This window comes from Lates calcarifer, linkage group LG7_1 (assembly GCF_001640805.2).
Source record: "Lates calcarifer isolate ASB-BC8 linkage group LG7_1, TLL_Latcal_v3, whole genome shotgun sequence".
NCBI lineage: Eukaryota > Metazoa > Chordata > Actinopteri > Centropomidae > Lates > Lates calcarifer.
Window position 1 is genome coordinate 6,673,204 of NC_066839.1, and position 12,648 is coordinate 6,685,851.

The 12,648-nt window shown below is 39.3% G+C and overlaps 1 protein-coding gene across 1 annotated transcript; it reads left to right on the forward strand.

The window, feature by feature from the left end:
* The first annotated feature begins 1,455 nt into the window (after window positions 1–1,455).
* On the forward strand, window positions 1,456–11,301 carry LOC108873462 (vesicular inhibitory amino acid transporter-like). The gene is made up of 8 exons (XM_018661632.1): window positions 1,456–1,619; window positions 1,948–2,632; window positions 7,597–7,733; window positions 7,979–8,105; window positions 8,374–8,576; window positions 9,220–9,457; window positions 9,773–9,935; window positions 10,731–11,301. Exons 1-8 carry the CDS (start codon window positions 1,516–1,518, stop codon window positions 11,048–11,050), a joined length of 1,977 nt encoding a protein of 658 aa, XP_018517148.1. The 5' UTR covers window positions 1,456–1,515; the 3' UTR covers window positions 11,051–11,301.
* Window positions 11,302–12,648: the final 1,347 nt, after the last annotated feature.

Here is a 12,648-nt window from a genome sequence, read left to right on the forward strand (position 1 = left end):
TCCTTCTCTCCAGGGTTAAACTTGGAGCAGAGGGGAGAGATACATGAATGAAAAGATACTAAAATACTGTTTATCCACAGAAATATATCGTGAGAAGTTTACAGAAATCTACAAACTTTTCACTGGTTGGGGAAATTGGGGGAAAAAAGATCGATAGATAGAAATACATCCATCAAAGTGTTATATTGTATTATTTAATTCAAAGTAAGTGTCAAAATGAAATGGAAATATTAAAGTACCTAGAAAAGATTTTTTTTTTTTTTTAGTACTTAAATACAGTTTTTACTTACTTAGGTTCATTTGTTTAGTTACTTTCCACTATACTGCTACCAGTTTAGTTTTTGGAATTGGAGTAATCAGATTACTTTCCGTTGTGGTCCATTAAGCAGTATCGTAGGCAAAGAAAACTTTCCACAGCTGGTGACAAATATGAACATATGAGACTGAGTAAAAGGCAGGTGCTAAAGCACAGAACCCATAAAAGGTTTTAAAACATACATCAATGTGCTGCAGCAAAACAAATGAAAGGTTGCATCAGCACGGCTTAGGATACCACAAACAAAGTAGCATACAGGGAAAAAGAAGAAAGGAGAAGAGTTGAAAAGAACTAAATGGAGCACAGAGTACTTCAGAAGTGTGGAGAGCAGAGCAAGAAAGAAAAGAGCTGGGCCAGAGTTTTGGCCCAGTAGAGTCCACCCAGTTACATGCACTACTGTTCTATGGCTCCTCCTGCTGCCCTGAACAACTCACCACACTCTGGGGCAAAACTTGGTTTGATTACTTGGAAAGCACAGGCAGATCCACATGGAGAAACATGAAAAGACAAAACCGGTACTCTTTGTAGACAAGTTTTGAACTAAACTCAAACAGTTTCTTGTTGCTTCAATAAACTTTAAAAATGAGATGTAAATCTAGATGAAGTTGATCTCTTCAAGAGTAACCAATGATGACGTGGTAAATGTTAGCAACTATCCAAGTCAAGTCAAGTCAATTTTATTTATATAGCGCCAATTCACAAGAAGTTATCTCGAGGCGCTGTACATATAGAGCAGGTCTAGACCATACTCTTTATCTTATAATTTTTTTCCAAAACAACCACCTGCGTCTGAAGGTTATATTTTTGTATGAGATCATTCTGTGAGTTATATTTTATATTAGCATGTAAAACTGGATACATTTTATCCAGCAAAAAAGAAAAAGGATCCTTGTTACCTTAAACCAGGTTTTGCCCTCCACTATATCGCTGAGTGTACTTATCTACTATTCAGGCCATTATAGCTGTTTACTTCCTCACTGTTGAAAACACTGGCATATTATAATGTTACAGATCACCGACTTGTCAATCACTTCACACACCTGTGAGTGTAGTTGGTAAACACTGCAGACATTGTGAGTGTGTGTCTGTGAATTTTTGTTTGACTGTGTTTATGGGTCCAGTGTCAGTCTAGCTCCCCCCAGACATCTTAGACCTCCAGAGGCAGAGAAGGGTGACTTTGCAGACCGTGAGGCCTGAAGATGGGCTCTCTTCACTGGGCTCGGAGCTTTGGGCAGCCCTGGAGCGCTGCTGGGTCTCTGTGGGGCTGGGCGGTGTCGAGGCTACATCTGGACTGGACAACAAGGTGAGTTACATCATGGGATGCATTCATTTCTAGATTCACTGTACTATTGATTTAGCTATTGAAATACTTATTTATATAATAACAATGAACACATGAGTAGAAGTAGGTGTATCACCAGCAAAGGTTTCTGAATGGTATTGTTTTATTCCTTTTAGGTAAATAATAGTATAAGCTATTTTTAATTTCAAGTTAAATACCAATATACTTGAAAAATATACCAGAACACAGTAACATCTTTTATGCAGCTGAAAGTCCCTTCAAATAAAAGCAGACAGATTTAATGAGAACCCATTAGCTCTAAAATTAATAAAGTGGTTTTGATCAGCAGGTTCTTTCAGGAGGATGAGGAGATGCTGGTTCTGACCCACAGTGATGAGCTGAACAGAACCTATGGTGAAGACAGCAGATTACCTTTTGACCACATCACGAACAAAAATGCAAGCTCTGATGACACCAGAAAAAAGAGGACCTCGTTTAGACGAAATAGCCTGTCTCTGAATGAGAAAGTTACCCCGACTGTGAGGGAGAGAGCAGCTCCCAACCTGATAGGATCCAGCAGCACCTTACGGCATGATAGTCCAACTTTTAAAGAAATGAGAGCTACTGTTATCTCCACTGGACCCAGGACCATCACCATGACTTCTACAGTTTCTACTGCAGACTCCCTTTGGTGCAAAAACACCACAAGTTATGGCAAGGGAAAAAGGTCCTCAGAGATGCAAGCTGACAAGATGGGCAGCAACAGTGAGGTGAACCTGAGATCCTACAGGCTGGCTGGGCTGCTTAAAGGGAATATACAAAGGGTGAGACTCTCTGAGGCTGGAGAGGAGAAAAAGGAGGGAAGAGAAACTGTGGAGGGGACCTCTCAGTTCTGTACTTGCCTTGAAGAAGAGAGCGCACAGAACAGTGTGGCTGATCCATTTCAGAGCCCCAACACTGACACCACTAGTCTGAGTCCTTCTCCCACTATCACTGCCTGGGAGGCCGGCTGGAATGTGACAAATGCTATACAGGTACACTTACACAGTACGTGTGCATGGTCAGAAATATTTTCCATATACATGAGAAAAAAGACCACGAGATAACAAAAGAGATGACAATGGAGTATGTAGATTTAGTGACTTTAATATTTAAATTTAAAAGACTATTACCAAGCTTTTTCATACTTCAGAATAATGCAAACCATTGCCAAAGTATACCATAGTTTTAATACTTATGAATACATGTTCCTACTTACAAGCCAGCCATGTCATGTCCTGTTTTCTTGAGCAAAGCACATAACCCCAGATATATGTGAACATGTACATCACTTTGGACATAAACCTCATGAATATAATGTATCTAGTATGAAGAATTCAACATACCTAACCCATGACAGTGAACTTAGTCACCTCTGTGTTTTGGTCAAGTATTTCCAGCTGTGAAGCACATCTGTTCTTTCTTTCAAATTTTGAGTCAGCTGTTGAACAGCAGTCTTTTCTTAGATGCTAGAATTAATCATCTAATCATAATTATTCATTATATTTTGTGTTCAGTTTCAGCACGTTGTTCCTCCTGTTTATCCCAAACTTTGTCTTTCTCTTTTTCCTCTTGTAGAAGACAAACACACAACGTAAATGCCAACTGTTTTAGGCCAAGCTGCACACCACATTCAAAAGCATCAAGCTTGCAGACCATTTAATCCGCTCTCATTGTGTTTTAATATTACTAAACAATGCTCTGCGGTCTTGCAGGCTGTTTGTCAGGCACTCTCCGGTCTTCATAATCAAATAAAGCGTGAATCAAATCGTTTTAAAAAAAGAAAAGCTCCCAGTCACAGTATGTCCTCATGGCAGTAATGCTAATAGCCTATTATGCGGTAAACGCTGGGTTGTATTCAACCAGCTGCCCTCATGTAAATGTGTTCTTTCACTAAATAACTGTGGTGTAATTGAACAACGTCCCTGGGTCCGTAGAGAATATATTATGACATCAGGACATCCATACAGTGTACGCATGCATACACATGAACATACAATATACGTGCACACACATGCTGACAAATGAAGACATGTGCAAGCAAACATGTTCCATGCTTTTGCGTCAGATTGCTGTAAATACACAAATTTTAAATCACCACTAGCACTGTTGTCAGTACATAAATACATATATCAACACATGATATTTAGCAGATAAACAAGTATTTTTTTCTTGGGTTATTGATGGTAGTCTGTCTAACTGTGTGCCAGGACTTTTTATTTTTCCAGTTTTCATTAGAGACCAGGTTTCTGTGCCAGACAAAGCTTGGAAATGTGATTTCTAATGAAAAATGAGACTGTGATATATTCCACATTACTGATTTAAATTGTTGATTCAAATCTATAAATTGTTACTTCTGTAACCTCTATGTTTCAAGCTTTATTTGTTCATGGAACCTGGCTGTATCATCTTCTTTCTGGGACTGTTAGGTTGGTTAATGTTTAATAGGTTATTCATTACCTGCAGCTCTCTGTAATCAGGAACCTTAACCAAATAAATTGCTTGGAAATCCTTTTGGTGGAGGTTAGAGGCAGGTTAAGGTGACTTCATGACAAACATAGCAGAAAAGAGTCTTTTTTATCAAAGGTGATGATTCACTGGATGCTTGAAGTGTTTACAGCCTCAGACACTGATAGATGACCGCATAGGAATGATAAAAGACACAGAATGTGTCTGATGCATAAACACCTACAGTATCAGTGTAATAATGGCAGATTCATTTGTTAAGGGGCCAACAGATGTCTCAATAATGGCAAAAAGATCAGCAGTTTTATCTCCTATCAAGGCTAAAAAGAAAATATGTATTTTCCTGTGGTTTACTGATGCCAATATAACTGACTGTCTGCCAGCTTAATAAATTTTTTATTAGAGAGCAAATTTTCTGCCAGAAATGCAGAAACCTGCTCCCACTCTCAGGGCTTGGGAATATTATGAAACTCAGTTTACATTCCAACCTGATTGTTAATGAGCAAGCCCCAGTTTGTATGTCTTCTTCATAAATTAGAGGTGTCGACCTTTTGTTTTTGAGACTGAGAAAGACTGGTATTAATTTAACAGCCTATGATTGAAGGGCTGCCTGTTCATAAGTTACATTTTTACCTTGAACTGAGTTGAAGGTTCTAAAAATGTGATTTTCAAATCCAAACACAGGCCATGGGAAAATTAAGAATGTCCCCAATTTATTTTGGAAAGATTGATGTCAGAAGTTATTTGGTTCATTGTGCTGCCAAATTCTCACCAGAGTTAAAAAAGTACACTATTGCAATTTTAGTGTCAACTTCTATCTGTTATTTGGTGGATTCCTCTTTCTCATCATCATCATCATCATCATCATAAGAAATGTCAGTAAAATGTCATCGAGGGGTGCAGCTAACAATTACTCATGATCGGTTAATCTACCAGTTGTTTTCAAAAGACACTGATTATAGATTTGGTCTACAGACAGTCATAAAAAAGAAAAAAAATATTATACTTTCAAAGGGCCCAAAGTGACACTTTCAGATTAGTTGTTTTGATGATAAATTGCTTTTAGTGGCTGACCTAACCTTTATTTACCAGAATCTTCCCATCTGCAGTTAATTTGATGCATGCTTTCATGTTAATTTAAACAATTACAATTACAATTAACCAATTTTTTAACAGTAAAAAGTACCTGTCAAAAGGCCAAAGGTGGCATCTTCATATGGGTTAGTTTTGTCCAATCAGCAGTCCAAAGCTCACAGATATCCATTTTACTATCATATATGAGAGGGAAAAGCATCATATTCTTACATTTGAGAATGTTTTTCACATTGAATGTTTGGCATTTAGGCTCACAATTAAGATTAATCAAGTATTGTTTCCACCATCATTAACCTCACTACACTATGATACTTCTCATAAACATGATCAGCAACAAATAAAGCGACACAGGCTAACATCTCAAAACATTTGATTAACTCTGAAATGTACTTCACATGTGTACAAGAATCCTATGAAAATTACATTTGTCCACCATGATGAGAAAAAAAGCATGAACTAGGCACATCCTTTTTATAGTTGTTTAATTTGAACAAATAAAACAAATTTGAGTACAACATTTTTCATAGCCAGAAAAATAGACTCCTCCAGTTATTTAAATGTCAAACCTGCCTGTTTCTGCTCACGTCTGCTCCCCCCTAATCCCCTCATGGGGGGGAAAGACATTTCTCTATCACTTTTTGTGCGCAGGGCATGTGCTTGCATAAAATATTGTGCATGACCTTTAGGGCAGTAGTAGAAATCTTCCACCTGGGAAGTCCAGACAGGAGCGGCAAATGTGTAATAATCTTTTTTTTTTTCAGCATGTGTCGAAGACGGTACCCATGCTATGCTGCCTGGTGGCTGATATTAAGTATGCAGGGTGTAAAAAATGTGCTTGGTCAACATGGCCCAAATAAGCAGATTTTAAAGGTGTCTTGGAGAGGGTCAGACTGTGGCAGATGGAGCTGAGAAGAATCATATCTTTCTCCATCTTCTTCAAAGCCAATCAGGGATTTCTTTCCTCCCTCATTGTACCCCTTTGTGATTGGGAGCTGGTTCAGGTTGTGCTCAGAGTAACCAATGAGGAATTAGCTGGCAAAAACACAGAGAAACAGAAAAGTGTGTGGGGAGAGAGAGAGGAGATGAAATCAGATACTTGAGCGTCAGATTTCTCTCAAACTGCTTTCATCCCCAGCAGCTCCATTGGAACATCAAAGCTCTATCAGCATATGCCTAACAGACACTAGTTACAAAATAGTGACTTGAAAGAGAGAGAATGTGTGCTTGTCTGTTTATGCATCCACAGTGTGTTCCTGTGTCTGTGCTCTATGATGTGCTTCCATAACTCGCTCAGTGAGTCTCTGTATCTCCATGTTCCAACATTCAAAACACAGCAGCTCCATCAAAGTAGCTTGTTGTCTCCTCTGATCTCCTCTCCTCCTCTTCCTCTTCCTCCTTCAACCTCCACGCTCTCTAGCCATGAGATCACACCTCTCTTTCCTCCTTCTCCCTGTCTGTTTCCTTCTCTCCCTCTGTGCTCTCCTTCTCTTGCCTCCCTCTTTCACCTCCGTTCCCTCTTCTCCTTGCTTTCCTCTCTCTCTCTCTTTCTCTGGCAGTCACTAACGTTTTCCCTTGGTGATAGGCCAAAGACCGACTCTTCCCCTCCTTCTGCTCCTGCTGGTCTCCTGCATCCTCGAACTCTCCAGGCATCGTGCCAAAACTCTCCTCTCGCCTCCTCATCATCCAACCATGAACGGTCCTTTCTTCTCTTTTCGTTCCCTTTCCTCTTCAACTGTTGTTCTTATTCCATCCTTTCATCTCTTCAGAGTTTTTGAATTTTTCAGTGATAATTTATTACAGAAACTAACTAAATTCTGTGTAAAATGAGCACCCTGCAGTATATTAAGATGACTGAACTGCCAGAGCCTTTTCTACAGCCCACCTACAGAACACACCAGGCCATTATACACTTTGATATTTCAGTATGGTGCATGTATTTTTAATTTTCATCTTTGATTTTTTTTTATCCATTACATTTCTTTTTCTGATTCCTTATTACACATGGACCTTTTAGCACCTATGAAATCTGAAACAGGAAAAACTGCTTTGTGCTGTCAACCAATCCAGTAATAAGTGACAGTGGAAGATAATGGAAAATCAAAAGAAGTGTAGAGGGTGAGAGACTATCTTCTTATTTTCAAGATTTGTATTTTGATAGTATGACAGTACAGAGACAGGAAACACAGGGATGAGGAGGAGATAATGACATGCTACAAAGGTTCCCAGCCTGAATCAAACCAGAAGTTGACATGGTTTACATGGTCTACGAGGACTTTTTGAAGCAATTTTTTTAACATAGTATTGGTCTCTTCTTTTTTCTTAGCTCTCACTAACCTCTTAAACTTAGTTTTCTGTCTATCTTTCCCTCTTTCTTGTTCACTCCCTTTCTTCTCCTCAGGGCATCTTTGTGTTGGGTTTACCCTTTGCTCTGGTCCAGTCAGGTTATATGGGACTGGTTCTGTTGGTTCTGTCGGCCTGGGTCTGTAACCACACAGGCAGGATCCTGGTGGCCTGTCTATATGAAGAGCAACAGAGGTGGGGTTTTCCATTATATTCTAGTTATTTGTGTTTAATTTTGCTTCACTGGTTTGTGGTTTTCTGTCCAATTAGATTCTGAATCAGATTAGAGCTAAGTTCAATTCTATTCAAAATATATTGTATTTCAATAGTAATTGAAATACAACATGCTGGACCTTTGACAACATTAGCAATGGTCAGAAATGTGAATTTGTATGATACACAGGTTATGATAGTTTGAAGTTGTATTTTGTATCTTTCAGTGGTGGGTCTGGTTCCGCGTCAAAGGTTAGAATCCGACACAGCTACCAGGACATAGTGGAGGCCTGCTGCAAAGGACTGTGGCCCAACTGGCCTGGACTCGGGGGGTGGATGGTTAATGTAGCTCAGGTAACACACACATAATACATGAGTATAAACAAACACACACATTTTTTATCCTGTAAATCAGTCCTTGATGCACTGAATTGCACTGGAAACCTGTGAAATTACATCATTCTTTCGGATCATTACATTGAGAAACTTAATCCCAGACTATTTAACTTGTCTAGATTCATTTAATTATTTATGATATAAGATTTACTGTATAGATAGATGAGTGAAAAGAAATGTCTGAGGGAAACACCTCTCTCTGGACCCTGTTTCTTTTTGTTTTCAGGTGATTGAACTGTTGATGACCTGTACCCTGTATCTAGTTTTCTCCACCAGTCTGTTGTCTGACAGTTTGACTGGAATGGCTGTTCCTAGATCAGTATGTTCTCTGATCTCCCTGATGTTCCTGCTGCCCTGCCTGCTTCTGACTGATCTCAGACCAGTCTCCACACTCAGCCTACTCTGCTCGCTGGCTCACATACTGATCAGGTGATTGAATGAAAGAGGCGACATGTTTGTTTCTGACAGAGCAGTGACTCTCTGCACAAGAAGGTGGACTTTATAATCTGTTCTCATTCTCACTTCTGTGATCATTTTTGCAGCTGCTGCTGGTTAAGCAGTCTGCTCCCACCTGGTACATTCTTGTCACTGGTTGTTTGATTTATTTCTAACGCCGAGTGCCTTGCTTGAAACAAGGAGAATGGAACAGGTTCTCGGAGTTCTCTAGCTCCTTAAGCTCTTAGAGCCCTCGGGGGGCTACACATTACTTCTCAGTTCAGTCTCTGATAATTCAAGACTTAACCAGAGAGCTAACACTTACTCTGCTTTCATTTATTTGAGAATCATCCTCAAGAGGCTGATTTATGGACTTGATAAAAATTTACGGTCTTAATTTCTGCTTTTTTCCTACAGTTTATTTATTTGTTGGATCATTTGCCTTGTATGTCCTTATGTAGACCTGTGCTTTTATTGTCATGTTGACAACTCTTATCAGACTGTCCTGTATAAATAAATGCTAATAGAATTAATAAATAAAGGATTATATTATTACACTTATTTTAGTTGCTTTATTCCAGAAGTAGAGCATCATTTTCCCTCATTTTCTCTTCCTTTGTGTCTGACCCTCTGTCAGCCTGTTGGTCATGCTGTACTGCCTGAGTCGAGCCAGCAACTGGTCTTGGTCCTCTCTGTCTCTGTCTGTGGACCCGGAGGACTTCCTCGTCTCTGTGGGCGTCATCATTTTCTCCTACACCTCACAGATCTTCCTCCCTCCTCTAGAGGGCAGCATGGAGGACAGCAGGCAGTTTAATGCTATGCTGGGTTGGACCCATGGTGCTGCCTGCATAATGAAAACTATGTTCTCTTTGCTGGTGAGTTGTTGCTTTATTGGCTGAATAGCTCAGTTGTTATACAACAGAATTGTTCACCTTACATAAGTATCTTACCCAGTATACAATTTCCTTGTGTATATCACTGACAATATTGAAATTATGAGACTTAATTGTTCAAGAATGCCAGTTTACATGTTCTAATTGAACATTAACAACAAAGACAGAACACAAAATATGGTGTGTATGTGGCTCAGGGTTTGTACCTGAAAACAGATGGTCCAATTACAAGTATGTAGAGGGAAAAGGCAAGTGATTGATTGACTGATTGTATCGATTGCTTTCTTCCTCCATTAGGCCGTTTTGACCTGGGGGGCAACGACCAGTGAGGTCATCACAGACAACCTGCCCTCTGATCTTCGACCTCTAGTCAACCTGTGTTTGTTGGCAAAAGCCCTGCTGTCCTACCCTCTGCCATTCTACTCTGCTGCTGAAATAGTACAAACCTGTCTGCTCGGAGGTGAATGCTACTGAATTTGAACCACTGACCTTCTCCATACATTACACATTACAAGTTTTGCCCCACTGAAAAGCGTTAACTATGATTACTGTTATGTTACAGTTGGGAAATAGATCTGAGATGTGATGGTCCATGAAAAAAGAAAATGAATCAGTGACATTTTTGCTCCCGCATATTGTCAAGTTGCCCATGAGCAAGTCATTGACATTTATTCCAAATTCCTCCAGTGGCCAACAGTAGCAAACTGTGGTTCGACTGGGCATTTGTGGACATGAGTGGCCAGTTGACTTTCTACTAAAAGTTTGTTCAACTCACAGAACACCACCCATGTCACAGTGAAACTTTGTTAATGTGTTGACCGTCAACACGTCACGATGGCTGAACTTTTCACAGTTATTGACTGTCAACACTTGTGAAGTCATCGGATTACAATATCCTTTTTCTGTAGGTGATGTCATTAAGTTTCATGATGAATAGTTTCACTGGGCAAATACAAATCAAACTGGAAAAAAAGCTTCCCAGTCCTTGACAGTATCTTTTTAGAAGTACACTTCCAGTTATTACGGTAAATCATGTTATTTAATTGGTACATACAACCTAATTTAAATGATACTATAATTAAGGAAAAACATAATTTCATAGTTTTAAAAGTTTGAGGCTGATGATACCTCTGCACAGAAAACAATGAGTCAGAATAGAGTGACCCATAAACATAACTTGATTGCAGAGTCAACACAAACTGGCACCAAAAGCTCTGTGTGTCCTTCCAACTTCTCTTCTTCAATCTATCTCCAGACCCTGCCGTCTCACTGTACTCCAAACATGGAGGTCGGGGTGTGTCTCGTCCAGCCCTGCTGGTCCGTGGCACCTTGCTGATGACATCATACTTACTGGCCCTGCTGGTGCCCAGGTTTTCCCTGTTGATGGGTTTGACAGGCAGTGTGACCGGGGCAGCCATGACACTCATATTGCCGTGCCTGTTTCACCTCAGACTTCACTGGGGCCGCCTCACTCTGAGGGACCGGCTGATAGATGTTGGAATATTGAGTCTAGGGGTCGCCTGCAGTGTGTCTGGTGTGATTTGTTCAGTGAAAAGACTGGTGGAGGGACTGTAGGAGGTGAAGATGGATGGATGGAAAGGTAAGTATGTGGGCAGTTCAAGTTGGTCACTTTTAAAGACAGCTGCAGCTTCCACAATTTCATTGTACTAAACTGTACAATGACAATAAAGCCTATTCTATTCTTTGTATCAATGTTGCATTAAAGGTGCTGCATGTACGTATTTTAGTTTAAAACATTCAAAAATGAACTAAAACAACTGTGAAGAAATAACAATTTTGATATTATGTCAAAGACATCCATGTACTGTGTTAGGAAGATATCTACAGAAATAAGCATGCTAACCAGCTAGCCAAAGCCCATCCCATCTCGAAATACTACTTTTTACCTCGAGAGGCGATAGTGAGTCACTGTAGCAAAGTTTTTTTCCTTAACAGCTTAAAACGTCTCATTGTATCAAATCACAGAAGGTCTGTTAATATAATGTAGATGGGTTTGCATTTTTAATTTCTATTTTTTAGTTTGAGGTAGAACTGGTAAATATTGGATTTTTTATACATCGACTGTGTCAGAGAAAATCCTGCAAATAAGCTGCCATAAAATTAGTAATACCATCTATTTAAAAAGGTAATTGAACAGTTAAATCAGTGAGTGAAACGTGATATACTGTGTGTGTGTCTGGCCTGGGGAAAAAAAAAGGAAAATGCTCAACATAAACCACAGCCAGGGAGAAAGTGGGAAACCATGAACATGCCCTCAGGTCAGATATTACAGTGTCTGCATATAGTGAGAAGTTTAATAATAAAGCAGCAAGTTCGTCAAAGCACAAAAGATTCATGTGTCTGATGGTGTGAGGTGAAGTGCATCACAGAGTTCATTATTTCCATTACTTTGGCACAACAAAGCTCCAGAAAAAGCTAGAAAGTGGACCTTGAGTTGGAATTGTTTTGTCAGACTATTATTTCTAAGGTCAAGAGTGAACTTTCATGCTTCATTCTCAATGAGAGAACAACCCATACTTTCTTTCTTTTACAGATATTGAATAGGTATTTCTTTTTCTGACAACCTTGTCATGTCCTCTCCATATATTGTATATACTGGATATAATATGGGAAACTGCATTCTGTGGAGATATACGGACAGTAAAATCCTGTAGTTACAGTGGTGAAATATGAATACATATGGCAACAAATGATGCAACTGGCACGAGAATCAATCAGCAATACAAAATTAAAGTCAGTGTATCAACGTCATGTTTCTGTAAGCTTCTTATAGATGTATCTGTCACCACTGGGGATGTTTGTGGCATTCTATTAACCAAACCATCAAAACTTTATAAGCTCACTTCCCATGCTGTCTCGGTTTGTGAGAGGAAGAAGTAAAAGTAAGGGATTACCTTGGACAGCAAAGGAAGAAGTTATTTTATTTTCAATAAGAGATTGTCTCAAAGTTGCACATACAATGTCAAAAATGTCCCAGGTATTTGTCAGAATAGGGTGTGGAGTTTTGATACATATGCTCTAATTCAAAATTGAACCATGAAAATTAAACATTTTGTCCCAGTCTACGGTATTGCTGTAGGAAGACAAGATAATTATGGTCATTAGTGGAACAAGCTGAGTTACAATACAGTTCATTCTATTTTTGAAGATTT

What these genes read in the sequence shown, in the direction of transcription:
- LOC108873462 (XM_018661632.1), top strand. Translation starts at nt 1,516, where the DNA reads ATGGGCTCTCTTCACTGGGCTCGGAGCTTTGGGCAGCCCTGGAGCGCT. An exon ending in CATCTGGACTGGACAACAAG is followed by an intron (nt 1,620 to 1,947) that starts GTGAGTTACATC and finishes TTTGATCAGCAG; the next exon opens with GTTCTTTCAGGAGGATGAGG. An exon ending in CTGGCTCACATACTGATCAG is followed by an intron (nt 8,577 to 9,219) that starts GTGATTGAATGA and finishes ACCCTCTGTCAG; the next exon opens with CCTGTTGGTCATGCTGTACT.